Raw genomic sequence first — 15,407 nt, forward strand, 5'->3', positions numbered from 1 at the left:
CTTTAGTTGTATGCTTAGGGTCATTGTCCTGCTGGAAGGTGAACCTCCGTCCCAGGCTAAAATCTCTGGAAGACAAACAGGTTTCCCTCAATAATTTCTCTGGATTTAGCACCATCCATCTTTACTTCAATTCTGACCAGTTTCCCAGTCCCAGCATGATACTGCCACTACCATGCTTCACTGTAGGGATGGTGTTCTCAGGGTGATGAGAGGTGTTTGGTTTTTGCCAGACATAGCGTTTTCCTTGATGGCCAATAAGCTACATTTTAGTCTCATCTGACCAGAGTACCTTCTTCCACATGTTTGGGGAGTCTACCACATGCCTTTTGGCGAACACCAAACATGTTTGCTTATTTTTTTCTGACCACTCTTCCGTAAAGCCCAGCTCTGTGAAGTGTACGGCTTAAAGTGGTCCTATGGACAGATACTCCAGTCTCCGCTGTGGAGCTTTGCACCTCCTTCAGGGTTATTTTGGTCTCTTTGTTGCCTCTCTGATTAATGCCCTCCTTGCCTGGTCCATCAGTTTTGGTGGACGGCCCTCTCTTGGCAGGTTAGTTGTGGTGCCATATTCTTTAAAAAAAATGTAATAATGGATTTAATGGTGCTCCGTGGGATGTTCAAAGTTTGTTATTTTTTTATAACCCAACCCTGATCTGTATTTCTCCACAACTTTGTCCCTGACCTGTTTGTCCCTGAGCTCCTTGGTCTTAATAGTGCCACTTGCTTGGTGGTGTTGCAGACTCTGGGGCCTTTCAGAACAGGTGTGTATATATACCGAGATCATGTGACCGATCATGTGACACTCAAATAAAGTCCACCTGTGTGCAATCTAACTAATTATGTGACGTCTGAAGGTAATTGGTTACACCAGATCTTATTTAGGGGCTTCATAGCAAAGGGGTGGAATACATATGCATGCAACACTTTTCCGTTTGACATTTTTTAGACGTTTTTGAAACAAGTTATTTTTTTCATTTCACTTCCCCAGTTTGGACTATTTTGGGTATGTCCATTACATGAAATCAAAATACAAATCAATTTAAATTCCTATACAACAGAATAGGAAAAAAGCCAAAGAGGGTGAATTATTTTGCAAGGCACTGTATTTGAATATTGAACATTGTACATTAGGGGGTAATGTTTGATTCAGCAGAAAATTGGTTTTGGATGGAGAATGCCCTAATAGAATATTCTGGGATGATTCGGAAACCTTGTGCTTTTCTTCGATCAGGAGCACTTGCATCACAAGCCGATGTCCCCCTTTGGCATTATAATCTCTCTCTCTCTTTCTCTCTTTCTGTCTCTTTCTGTCTGTCCTTCTCTTTTTCCATCTCTGTTTCCTCTACACTCTTAGATAAAAAGGTGCTTAGTAGAACCATACAGGGTTCTTCGGTTTGTCCCCTTGGGGAACCCTTTTTGGTGCTAATGAGAATAATTTGCGGAGGGTTCTATGTAGAACCCTTTTCATAGGGTTCTTCAAATAACCCCATGTATATGGTTCTACTTAGAACCCTCTATAAGGGTTCTACTAAGAACCATTTTATCATCTAACGGTTCTTCCTAGAACTGTCTATGAAGATTTCTATCAATAACCTTTTTATCTTTGGAGTGTTCTTCATAGAACCCTCAATGAACAGTTCCACCAACCTTATTAGCCTTTCAAATGTAATTATTTATGACAATACATTATACTGTAAGGCCTTTCTTTGAGGACCTAGTTAAACCCTAACAAAGGGGTGTTAGGAATCTCCTGATTTACAGGTCACATCAGTTCTGCAAGCTACATTATTCTGGCCTCCAAAGTGATGTGTAATTCCTTTTGGAATCCAGCCAGAGTTAGGATATCCAACAAGTGGAATTGTTAATCACCCGCAACCTGCATTCAGTATGACTGCCAGGGTAGGGAAGATTGAATACTGAGACTACCTCAATCATCTAAACTGAAACAACCATCTAACTTACTAACTAACGGGTGCAATAAATCCAATTACTAACAGATTAGATTAGTTTTTGCATAGCGTCAAATTAATCAACCAATCAATGCAAAACCATAGATATTACAGTATAACATACAATTTAGAAAATCTTCCTGCAATATTGCGAAATATTATATATGGTTCTATTTAAAACCTTTCTTGCCTTCCAAAGAATCCTTCTTGACTTCCAAAGAATCATCAAAGAACCCTATCTTTCAAAAACGGTTATTTGGATATTAAAGGTTCTAGGTAGAACCCTTTGCCTTACAAATAACCCATTTCTTCTAAAAAAAAGGGTTCTTCTGATCAAAAACGTTGTTGGTAGAACCCTACCCCTCCTCAAAGAACCATTTTGGAAACCTTTAATCCAAAGCTGTATGTCACCCGCTATGTATCAATATCTCTCTCCTCTCCTCTCTATATGTCTCTCCTTCTTCCAGTTCTCATTCATCCCCCTGTCCCCTTGTCTCTTTCCATCTCCCCCCCTCAATGTATCTCTGATCAGACAGCAGTCCCTCTCTCCCTCCACACAGACCCAGCTGATCACCACCAGTTCAGACGCTGAGTTTCTTTCTGAAACCATATTGATTCTTCTTTTTGATTTGACATGGTGTTATAACAGACGCAGGGTGCACTGTGCTGAAAGAGAGCAGCCCAGGAACTGACCTGCTTTGAGATGAGAGAGAAAGAAACATTTATTTTCTACCTCTCAGTTCAACCAAGATGCATGAACAGGAGAACAAACTAGGTTGTACATTATAACCGCTCTTAGAGGACAATGGACGTGGAAGAAATGCTTCTTTATTATTAACTATCGACCTGATTTGAGAGATATTGTGACTCTGAAATAGAGAGAGACGACAGAGAGAGAGAGAAAAGGAGAGGGACAGACATTGAGAGAGAAGAAGAAGAAGCTAGAAGTGTTTGTTGTCCTGAATGCGATGCTGTTTGGTATTCTCTGCCCAAGACAGATTCTGATCTTTCATGCCAATACCACAATGTGACAGATGACGCAGTAGGTAAATGTTTTCTGTCTGTCTTGTCCATCTCTGTCTGTCGGCCAAAACATCCCACTCATTCTTGGTCTTTGTGTGCTTGAATCTTTATTATAGGAAATGACTTTACTAAACTGCAGTATGGTATCGTATAACTGGCTTTACTTTCATTATACAACTGTGAGCCACAACAAGTGTAAAACATAAAAAACACTTGTTTGTTTCACATTTGCTTTTGGGCTCATTGTGTAATTGTATTTGGGGTTTATTGTAATTAGAATCAAGGCAATGGCCCCGCTAATTGGCCAGAAAGTATTTAGCATGGGCTGATGGTAATTACCTCATTGGAACAGCAGTGCTCCCTCTAGCTGCATCAAGGTTTGGGTGGAACCAATGACAGATGTAGTAATGCATGATCCCGAAATCTGTTGATTTGTGTACGTTTGTTGACGAGCTATATCTATTGTGAATTTGTCGCTATAAAGTATTGTCATGTATTGACCTGAAAAATAACAATTTCCATGTGAGTGATCAGTAAAGGTAGCTATTGTTCTGTAACATATCGCATTCCTAAGTCAACTGCCAAACCCCGCTCAGTATCAGATGCCCACCCAACCTTATTTTGACTCCAGATTCCATCTCTCTCCAAACAACGTGGCTCAATGGGTCAAGAAAAAGAATGGAATAATCTGATCAGGGTTTAGTGAGTAGGTGGTCTTGTCATATCACTCTCTGACTAACCCCTCTGCATAGTTTCACTCTCTCTGGGAGACCCCATGTTTTACCTTATTTGAAATCAAACCCCTTTTTTTAACCATTGATTGTTCTTTATTTTCCAGTGCAAATTGCCAAAGATTTGGACAATGGGTATAATTTGGGCTCATTGTGTAATTGTGTTTGGTGTATATTGTAATTAGAATCAAGTCAATGTACTAAATTGTTATTGTTTTGTTATTTTGCCTCTGCTGTTTATTGTCTTGCAGAGAGGCTTGTCCAGCTGTGTACTTATATATGAGAACGTGAAGTGCTTTTTATTACAGTCAATTCAATTGGTCTTTCAGCTGCTCAATTGGCAAAACATCTTCATCCGCATCCAGTGAGACCCAGACTGTGATTACAGCTTAGACTGTAAAACGTATTTTTCACCATAAAGTAGAAGGCAGCACTCACTGGCCAAACACCAAACACTGCTGCTTATGTGGAGCTCAGCTCAATAGCCTCTTAGCTCTCTCTAAGGAGGAGAACAGTGGAAGAGTTTGTTTCCTCTCCCTCTCAAGCCTACTAATCCTGCTGCATTGTCTGTGTTTGCTAGCAGGCTGCTCTCTCTGCCTTTGTTGTGGTTGTCAAGCCAGTTTCTCTCTCCCACCTCTGTGTGTCTCTCTCTCCTGCTGCCACTAGAGAACCAGGAAGTGAAGAGAGAAGGAGAGAAAAAAATACCCAGCAGCTGTGGAAAACAAGGAAGTGAATACAGCCAGGGCCTGAGCGTCAACTGTGAAGTGAAAGGAGCAGGTTAGAGCACAGAGAACAGGGCAGCTGTGCTAAGGAAGTGCTAGCTAGCTAACGTCATCACTGGCTGTGCTCTCCGCAGCAGAGAGAGAAACAAAGAGTGACAGAAAGCGAACAAAACTGCAGAGCCTGCCACACAGATATACCAGTGAGTACACATTGGGAACCAAGCTTCACACGGGTAGGCCCATAGGGGGGGGTGTCGGTGTGTGAAAGAGTCAGAGAAATGGAGATAGCAGAGTGGAGAAGAGAATTGAAGAGTTGGGGGAGTTTTATGTGCAGTGAGGCCCAGTTGGTGGTTGTTTGTGTCAGAAAGGAGAGAGAATAGCCGTGCTGTGCTCAGGAGAGGTAGGCCCCCACGGAGTGAGATAGGAAAAGAGAGAGAGAGCACAAAACATACTTTTGTATGCAGCTCAGGCCCTGCTGTGCGTGTCAGGCAGGCAGCGTGGGTAGCCTCCATTTTTTAAATGCTCTCCCGTAGAGTGAAATAAATGAAAGGGGGAGGGAGAAGAGAGAAAAACAAAATTATTGAAGCGTTAAATGGTCTGGCCCTGATACTGGACAGGAAGAGGAGGAGCTTGGAGAGAAAGAGAGTGTGTATGCATTAGATAAATCAGGTATGCACTCTCACCAGTTGCATTAGATAATGCACATTTGCACTCTGACCAGTTGTGTGTGTATCTACAGTGTGTGTATGTGGGGAAAAGTATGCAAACAAAGAGGGGTGTGTTTGCAGACAAAAGTAGTAAACTTTGGCAGGTACAGTACCTTTGAAAGGGATGTTTTTGTTTTCCCTCTTGACAGTAGTCCCTACACCTTGTTTATACCTATTTATATACCCTGTCCTCTACTACTCATCTCTCCCACAGGGTGTCCTTCACTTACCCCCCTACTCACCCTACTCAGACCCACTACAATGACAGACGAAAGGGAACCCTGGAGAGGAAGTGGAGGACCTGATGAGGATGAGCTACCGCAGATGGATGGGTCATGTGATGCGTGTGAACCTGATGAGGCCCAGCCGGCGACCCAGGTGTGTCACACCTGCAGCTTCGCCTTCTGCCCTGCCCATGCCGAGAAACACGCCTGCAGCACACGACACCAGCTGATGCCCTACGGCCAGGAAGTGTTGCAGCCCCAGTCCCAACGGCTGGGCAGGGACAGATACACAAGGGAGGGGGCAGGGGAGGAAAGGGTACAGGGAATGAGGCCTGCGGCAGCGCCAGGAGTGGTGGAAAATGGGGCATGCGGTGGGGCTGGGAAACAAGACGGTGTGTGTGGAGGAGAGAGAGACCAGGGGAAGGGGAAGGTTGATGATGAAGAGGCAGTGGCGGCTCTAGAGGGGGTTAGTAAGAGGGACACAGTGACAGTGGAGAGGCTGCGCTGTAAGGAGCATGGCCAGGAGGGCACTCTCTATTGCAAGGCTGACGAGAAGGTAATCTGTGTGGTGTGTGCCGTGCAGGGGGAGCACCGCGAACATGAGATCATCACCCTGCGCGAGGCCTACGTCTGGCAGAAGGTGAGTTGCACATCCTTCACGCATTCAGTGTCTTCAGAAAGTATTCATAACACTTCACTTATTCAACATTTTGTTGAATTAAAAATGAATATAAAATAATCTCACCCATCTACACACAATAACCCATAATGATGAAGAGAAAACATGTTTTTAGATTTTGAAATATCAGAAATATCTCATTTACATAAGTATTCACACCCCTTTGCTATGACACAGCATATTGAGCTCAGGTGCATCCAATTTCCTTTGATCATCAGGCGGCTTTACCACTCTTGGGTAGCGAAATTACTTTTGCTTCCCTCCAGGCCTGAGGACAAAATGTTCCTCTAGGCTTAGATTAACGAAATGACCGATAGGAGTAGCTAGAGTCAGCTACCATCCTCAATAGCTTTTCATCTACATTTTCAATGCCAGGAGGTTTGTCATTATTGATTGATAACAAAACGTTTTTCCACCTCTCCCCACTAACTTGACAAAATTCTAACTTGCAATGCTTTTCTTTCATTATTCATTTTTTTATGCATGAGTACGATGGCTCACTGTTCGTTGTTGGCATTTCCTGCCTAAGTTTGCCCACTTTGCCAATGAAATAATAATTTAAAAATTGGCAACATCAAATGCTATTGTGATGAATAAGCCATGTGATCCAATGAAAGGTGGAGTTGAATGTCTTCCTGCCCGTAGTTTAAATTAAATATTTTTTTAATGTAATTTATCTTTGCTTCATAATACAGTTTCTTCTTCTTTGTGTTGAGTGTAGTCTTAATTTCTCAAGTTGCAGTAAGTCAGCCAGTCTTATTAGCCACTCCTTTCAACTATACAGATTTTCAATTCATCATCAATCCATGGAGCCTTAACAGTTCTGAAAGTCAGTTTCTTAAAAGGTGCATGTTTATCAATAATTTGAAGAAGCAATTTCATAAATTCATCAAGTCGTCTGGGTCTGGATGCTCCTTATTAATCACATCAGACCAACAAATATTTTTAACATCATCCACATAAAAGTATCAGTAAAATATTTTGTGTGACCTCTTACTTATACTGTACACTATTTTATGCCCAGCTTTTGGAACTTTGGCTTTCTTAGATATAACCACTATTGTGATCACTGCATCCAATGGGTATGACTACAGCTTTGGAACTAAGTTCTAAAGTATTAGTAAAAATGTGGATGATCTTGTTCCTGTAGTGTTTGTAAACACCCTGGTAGGTTGATTAATAACGTGAACCAGACTAAAGGCACTGGTTACAGTGAGAAGCTTCCTCTTGAGTGGACAGCTTGATGAAAACCAGTCAATGTTCAGGTCTTCAAGAAGGTCGAACTCTCTGTTTACATCACATACACTATCAAGTATTTCACACATATTATTTAGATACTGACTGTTTGCACTTGGTGGCCTATAGCAACACCCAAAAAGAAAGGGCTTTAGATGTGCTAAGTGAAGCTGGAACAACAACACTTAAAAAAACACTTTACATGAGATCTTCTCTACGCATTAGAAGCATATGGCTCTGAATACATACAGCGATATTCTTGTTTTGCTACTGCTGTATTATCTAATTCATTATCTAAGTGAGTCTCAGAAATAGCTAATATATTAATGTTATCTGATGTTAGCAAGTTATTGATTTCATTAACCTTATTTCTAAGGTTACATATATTCATATGGGCTATTTTCATCCCTTTCCTGGGTAGCTGATCAGAGATAGACCTAATATGGAACAGAGGGTTCCGTGTTCAACAGGAAGTGACGTGTTGTGCAGTGCATGGGTATCAATACTTTCTGAAGGCGCTAACATAGATATAAGCAGTCCCACCGTTTATAACATAGACATAAGCACAGTCCCACCATGTATGACATAGATATAAGCACATTCCCACCATATATAACATACAAGAACAGTCATGGCATAACAAATGAAACAAAATAGTTCCAAACTTACATTCCATGGTAAAGGGAGTGAGATATCTAAACCACCTCTGTCCTTGAGTAGCTGAACTGCAAAGGTATTCTTCATGGTGAGAGAGCATACCAGGGACACAGCCTGTATGTGACTCATTCTGTGCCCTCTACTGTGTATGATCTACATAACATCACAATACAACCCCTACAGTATAGGAGAAATGATACAATCAATATTGTTTATGTATCTGAAATATCAAATGATAGTAGTACACTAATAGAGCTGAATATCAAATGATAGTAGTACACTAATAGAGCTGAGGCACTCATACAGCACTTCAAGTCAACACACTAGGGCTTTAGAAGAGTAGAGCAGAGTATATCCGTATGTTTAACACATAATGATGTCATGTATTAATAATAATAATGTATGCCATCATGGGATAAATACAATGACATCATAACAAATCCTCCCAATTATCCAGCCCTATTATTCATGTGTTTGGAATATATTCCAGTGTCCGTTTGGCTCGGGATCAATTCCTTCCTGCGTCATGGCTTCCTTTCCAGATGGCTTTTTAATGCAGAAGTTTTACAGCCCGTCCCCTCCCGTCCCGTGACTCACCGACTAACTAACTGCTCTCTGTGGGCAGAGGGGATATCATGCAGCGAGAATGACACATCATCATCTTGACTACGGAGGGAGTAGGGATGACATTATCAACGTGAATGTCCCACCCACCTGAGGAACTGTCTTTTTCAGCCATCTATTTCCTGCGTTTGAGTTATGCAAAATCCACTTGTCACGTCTTGCTGGATTGATTGCTTTCATTTTACTCCTGCGACTCTTTCATACTCTTGCTTGTGTCGTTTTTTCCCATTAACGTTCTAACAGCGGACATTTTTGTAATGACCTGTCAAACACAACCCGGTAATGGCTGAAGTGGGCTCAATGGAATACATAGGCCGTGTCCGAATTTCTTTATCTTATTTTACTTTATTTCAACAGGGTGCCCTGCATTTGACACATTCTACAGAATACAAGCGACAGTTAAAATACAAAATACAATCATAGATATCATCTACATCTCTCAGCTTCCAGATCTTCTATCAATACTCTAAACTGTCTGAGCGGCACCAGAACATCCCATTTCAATGAGATCTGCATATTTTTCCAGCAGTTGGGCACATTAAAACAAAAACCGGATCTACCCAATTCGGTGCAGACCCGAGGAACCTCAATAGTTAACCAACCCTGCAAACATGTTTTGTAACTCATGTATTCATACTTCAACAACAAAGTGAGGTATGTTGGAAGCTTGTGCAGTAGAGCTCTGTGAATAAAGAGGGAGTAATGAAGTGACAGACATGAATTTATAATGAGGACCAGCCAGCCATTTGATACAGGATGCAGTGATGTGTATTAAAACTGTCACCAGTGATCAAGCGAAGGGTGTTATGGTAGACGGCATCCAATGGTTTAAGAGTAGAGGCTGCTGCAATCTGTTAAATGGAATCACCATAGACAAGAACTGACAGGATGGTTGACTGTACGATCTGCTTCCTGCTATTTAGGGAGAGGCAAGATCGATTTCTAAGAAAAGAAGCCCACTTTAAATCTTAGCTTTTTAACTAGCTTATCTGTATGTTTTTTTAAACAGGTCAAATATTTGTGGTCGGGAACCTGATCAATGGGAGAACCATCCAATTAATAAATATGTTGTCCATCTGAAACGTTCACCATAGTTCTCAAAAGGACAACGTGTATTTAGTCTTGCCTGCATTATGTACAAGTGTCACGCCTGCTCCCGCCCTTCATTACGCACACCTGTCACCATCATTAAGCACTGTAGAGCTCATTGGACTCACCTGGACTCCTTCCCTTTGTTGATTGCCCCGTCTATAACTGTCTGCTCCCCCGTTTGTTCCCCGTGTCTGCATTAATGTAGTTGTGTGTTCATGTCCAGACGCTATCCTATCCTGTTCCATGTCAGTTGCTATTAAATGTTCACTCCCTGTACCTGCTTCTCGTCTACCAACAAGTATTAAACCAACCAGAGCTTTCTGTAAGGTAATAAGGTCAGACTGCAGCTCTAACATAGCCTGGTCAACAGTTGGGGCAATGATATACATATCAGTGTCATTTGCATACAGATTAATATGACAAGTTTTAGCAAATAGACCAATATATAAGTTGTAAAGAGAGCAGGTCCCAGTACCGACCCCTGCGGTACACTTTCTGTAATATCCAGGCAACTAAACGTAACACCATCAGAGATCACACATTGAGTCCTGTCTGACAGATCATTTTCAAACCACTTGCAAGAAGCCTATATCAGTCAACTTTTGAATTTGAGGGTCAATGGTATCGAAGGCCTTGGAAAGGTCTATAAATAAGACAGCTGTAATGAGTGCGTACTGACGGCAGAGAAGTCAGGTGCAGGAGAGAAAAGACTGTTAGAACGGTGCAGTTTAATAATAAAACTAATAAAATAATAAATATATACAATGGAACAACAACCCTTTGCACGCCAGACATAACGTGCACAAACTCTTACAATAAACAATTCTGGACAAGGATATGAGGGAAACAAAGGGTTAAATCCACAACATGTAGTTGTGGAATTGGAACCAGGTGTGTGGGAAGACAAGACAAAACAGATGGAAAATGAAAGGTGGATCGGCGACGCCGACCGCCGAACGCCGCCCGAACAAGTAAGAGGGACCGACTTCGGCGGAAGTCATGACAGCAGCACAATTATTTTTATGATCCAAGCAATTTAACACATCATGTAAACCAAGTGTAGCAGCTGAAACTGTGCTATGTCCAGGTCTAAAACCAGATTGGTGCACATTACAAATAGAGTGAGAAGTAATGTCTTAGCTAGACAGGGAAAGTCTGTCATGGATTCTAAAACTTTGTAAATGTTAATTGGACGGTAGTTATCTAAGTCAGAAGGATCAGCAGTATGACGATAATTTATGATTGGGATTACCTAAGCAGGACTTGGTGTTGATAAATGTAATGGTTTTCTTCTGGGGAAAGAGAGGCGGATCAAAACGCAGCGTGGTGGTTATTCATGGTACTTTAATAAAGACACTATACATGAATAAACTAACAAAACAAGAAATGTGCAAAACCAAAACAGCATCAATGTCTCAGCACAACCTTGAAATGTGATGACAAGTTGCAGATACCAAGATCATTTGGATGGACCCCATCCTTTCTGTAAAACATCTTCTGTTTCCAAAAGGTGTTAACACAGCTACAGTAGCCAGTAATGTAGTGCCAGCAACCTGCTGAATCTTTTGCTGCCATGACTCAGATAATTGGATGTTTATTGGAGTCTTTCAGAGTTCCAATCAGTTCTATAAAATCCAATTTCAGACATTCCAAGCTAGCTATCCTAAAGTAATTAAATCCCACATGTATTATGACAGCGACAGCCCCTATGTTCTGTCGTAAAATGGTAGGAAGCAGCCTAGTAATGTCCTGTACCCGAGCCCCAGGATAACAAAAACGTTTAACCCAACGTTTAACCAGTTAACCCACTGTTCCTAGGCCGTCATTGAAAATAAGAATTTGTTCTTAACTGACTTGCCTAGTTAAATAAAGGTAAAATAAAAAAATACAAATATGTTTCTCACCATAGAGCTGCTGATTACAACGTAGAAAAACCCCATTGTGGCTGACTGAGGAGCCAGTGACATTATCATTCACTAAATCATTCACTGCCCTTGACCAGCACACAAACATCGTGTGGCGTTTCTGCATTAGCATCGAACAGCCCCCATGATATGCAACTTTTCAGGGAAGTTAGGAAAAAATATACACAGGAAAGCTTTCTGCTTTTTCATGCAGAAATTTGCATCCTGTAGCACAAAGTCAAAAAAGTTCTGGGACACTGTAAAGTCCATGGAGAATAAGAGCACCTCCTCCCAACTGCCCATGTAACAGTATAATTTTAAACCCTCCCCTCGCCCATACCCGGGCGCGAACCAGGGTCCTTCTGCACACATCAACAACAGTCACCCACGAAGCATCGTTACCCATCGCTCCACAAAAGCCACGGCCCTTGCAGAGCAAGGGGAACTACTACTTCAAGGTCTCAGAGCAAGTGACGTAACCGATTGAAACACTATTTAGCGCACACCGCTAACTAAGCTAGCCGTTTCACATCCGTTACACCCACTACACTGAGGCTAGGAAACACTGTTACCACTGATAAATCCACAAAAATTGAGAATTTCAGTAAGCATTTTTCTACGGCTGGCCATGCTTTCTACCTGGCTACCCCTACCCCGGTCAACAGCCCTGTGCTCTCCACAGCAACTCGCCCAAGCCTCCCCCACTTCTCCTTCACCAAAATCCAGATAGCTGATATTCTGAAAGAGCTGCAAAATCTGAACCTCTACAAATCAGCTGGGCTAGACAATCTACTTCGTAAAAGGGGGAAACGGAGCGGTCTTCTGGTCAGACTCCGGAGACGGGCACATCGTGCACCACTCCCTAGCATTCTTCTCGCCAATGTCCAGTCTATTGACAACAAGGTTGATGAATTCCGAGCAAGGGTAGCATTCCAGAGGGACATCAGAGACTGTAACATTCTTTGCTTCACGGAAACATGGCTCACTGGAGAGACGCTATCGGAATCGGTGCAGCCAGCGGGTTTCTCCACGCATCGCGCCGACAGAAACAAACATCTTTCTGGTAAGAAGAGGGGCGGGGGCATATGTTTCATGGTTAACATGACGTGGTGTGATCATAACAACATACAGGTACTCAAGTCCTTCTGTTCACCTGATTTATAATTCCTCACAATCAAATGTCGACCGCATTATCTTCCAAGGGAATTCTCTTCGATTATAATCACAGCCTTATATATTCCACCCCAAGCAGACACATCGATGGCTCTGAACGAACTTTATTTGACTCTTTGCAAACTGGAATCCATTTATCCGGAGGCTGCATTCATTGTAGCTGGGGGTTTTTACAAGGCTAATCTGAAAACAAGAATCCCTAAATTTTATCAGCATATCGATTGCGCAACCAGGGCTGGAAAAACCTTGGATCACTGCTATTCTAACTTCCGCGACGCATATAAGGCCCTGCCCCACCCTCCTTTCAGAAAAGCTGACCACGACTCCATTTTGTTCATCCCTGCCTACAGACAGAAACTAAAACAAGAAGCTCCCGCGCTGAGGTCTGTTCAACGCTGGTCCGACCAATCTGATTCCACACTCCAAGACTGCTTCCATCACGCGGACTGGGATATGTTTCGTATTGCGTCAGACAACAACATTGACGAATACGCTGATTCGGTGAGCGAGTTCATTAGAACGTGCGTTGAAGATGTCATTCCCATAGCAACGATTAAAACATTCCCAAACCAGAAACCGTGGATTGATGGCAGTGAAACCACTGCTTTTAATCAGGGCAAGGTGACCGGAAACATGACCGAATACAAACAGTGTAACTATTCCCTCCGCAAGGCAATCAAACAAGCTAAGCGTCAGTATAGAGACAAAGTAGAATCTCAATTCAACGGCTCAGACACAAGAGGTATGTGGCAGGGTCTGCAGTCAATCACGGACTACAAAAAGAAAACCAGCCCAGTCACGGACCAGGATGTCTTACTCCCAGGCAGACTAAATAACTTTTTTTGCCCGCTTTGAGGACAATACAGTGCCACTGACACGGCCCGCAACTAAAACGTGAGGAAAACATTTAAACATGTCAACCCTCGCAAGGCTGCAGGCCCAGACGGCATCCCCAGCCGCGCCCTCAGAGCATGCGCAGACCAGCTGGCTGGTGTGTTTACGGACATATTCAATCAATCCCTATCCCAGTCTGTTGTTCCCACATGCTTCAAGAGGGCCACCATTGTTCCTGTTCCCAAGAAAGCTAAGGTAACTGAGCTAAACGACTACCGCCCCATAGCACTCACTTCCGTCATCATGAAGTGCTTTGAGAGACTAGTCAAGGACCATATCACCTCCACCCTACCTGACACCCTAGACCCACTCCAATTTGCTTACCGCCCAAATAGGTCCACAGACGATGCAATCTCACCCACACTGCACACTGCCCTAACCCATCTGGACAAGAGGAATACCTATGTGAGAATGCTGTTCATCGACTACAGCTTGGCATTTAACACCATAGTGCCCTCCAAGCTCGTCATCAAGCTCGAGACCCTGGGTCTCGACCCCGCCCTGTGCAACTGGGTACTGGACTTCCTGACGGGCCGCCCCCAGGTGGTGAGGGTAGTCAACAACATTTCCACCCCGCTGATCCTCAACACTGGGTCCCCACAAGGGTGCGTTCTGAGCCCTCTCCTGTACTCCCTGTTCACCCACGACTGCGTGGCCACGCACGTCTCCAACTCAACCATCAAGTTTGCGGACGACACAACAGTGGTAGGCTTGATTACCAACAACGACAAGACGGCATACAGGGAGGAGGTGAGGGCCCTCGGAGTGTGGTGTCAGGAATATAACCTCACACTCAACGTCAACAAAACTAAGGAGATGATTGTGGACTTCAGGAAACAGCAGAGGGAACACCCTCCTATCCACATTGATGGGACAGTAGTGGAGAGGGTAGTAAGTTTTATGTTCCTCGGCGTACACATCACAGACAAACTGAATTGGTCCACCCATACAGACAGCATCGTGAAGAAGGCGCAGCAGCGCCTCTTCAACCTCAGGAGGCTGAAGAAATTCGGCTTGTCCTCAAAAGCACTCACAAACTTCTACAGATGCACAATCGAGAGCATCCTGTCGGGCTGTATCACCGCCTGGTACGGCAACTGCTCTGCCCACAACCGTAAGGCTCTCCAGAGGGTAGTGACGCATCACCGGGGGCAAACTATCTGCCCTCCAGGACACCTACACCACCCGATGTCACAGGAAGGACATAAAGATCATCAAGGACAACAACCACCCGAGCCACTGCCTGTTCACCCCGCTATCATCCAGAAGGCGAGGTCAGTACAGGTGCATCAAAGCTGGGACCGAGAGACTGAAAAACAGCTTCTATCTCAAGGCCATCAGACTGTTAAACAGCCACCACTAACATTGAGTGGCTGCTTCCAACACACTGACTCAACTCCAGCCACTTTAATAATGGGAATTGATGGGAAATGATGTAAAATATGTCACTAGCCACTTTAAACAATGCTACCTAATATAATGTTTACATACCCTACATTATTCATATCATATGTATATGTATATACTGTACTCTATATCATGTACAGCATCTTTATGTAATACATGTATCACTAGCCACTTTAACTATGCCACTTTGTTTACATACTCATCTCATATGTATATACTGCACTCAATACCATCTACTGTATCTTGCCTATGCCGCTCTGTACCATCACTCACTCATATATCTTTATGTACATATTCTTATCCCCTTACACTTGTGTCTATAAGATAGTAGTTTTGGAATTGTTAGCTAGATTACTTGTTGGTTATTGCTGCATTGTCGGAACTA

At 43.0% G+C, this 15,407-nt stretch overlaps 1 protein-coding gene across 2 annotated transcripts in view; it reads left to right on the forward strand.

Annotated features, from left to right (window-relative positions):
- Positions 1-4,424: 4,424 nt before the first annotated feature.
- LOC124035722 (tripartite motif-containing protein 44-like) overlaps positions 4,425-15,407 on the forward strand; it is a 106,296-nt gene continuing 95,313 nt past the window's right edge. For both annotated transcript variants that reach the window (XM_046349334.1, XM_046349342.1), the window contains exons 1-2: positions 4,425-4,625; positions 5,347-5,996. In XM_046349334.1, the coding sequence (XP_046205290.1) occupies positions 5,394-5,996 (603 nt within the window). In that variant the 5' untranslated portion in view covers positions 4,425-4,625; positions 5,347-5,393. The remainder of the gene's footprint in view (positions 4,626-5,346; positions 5,997-15,407) is intronic.

Source organism: Oncorhynchus gorbuscha, linkage group LG01 (assembly GCF_021184085.1).
Source record: "Oncorhynchus gorbuscha isolate QuinsamMale2020 ecotype Even-year linkage group LG01, OgorEven_v1.0, whole genome shotgun sequence".
In the NCBI taxonomy this organism is placed as follows: domain Eukaryota; kingdom Metazoa; phylum Chordata; class Actinopteri; order Salmoniformes; family Salmonidae; genus Oncorhynchus; species Oncorhynchus gorbuscha.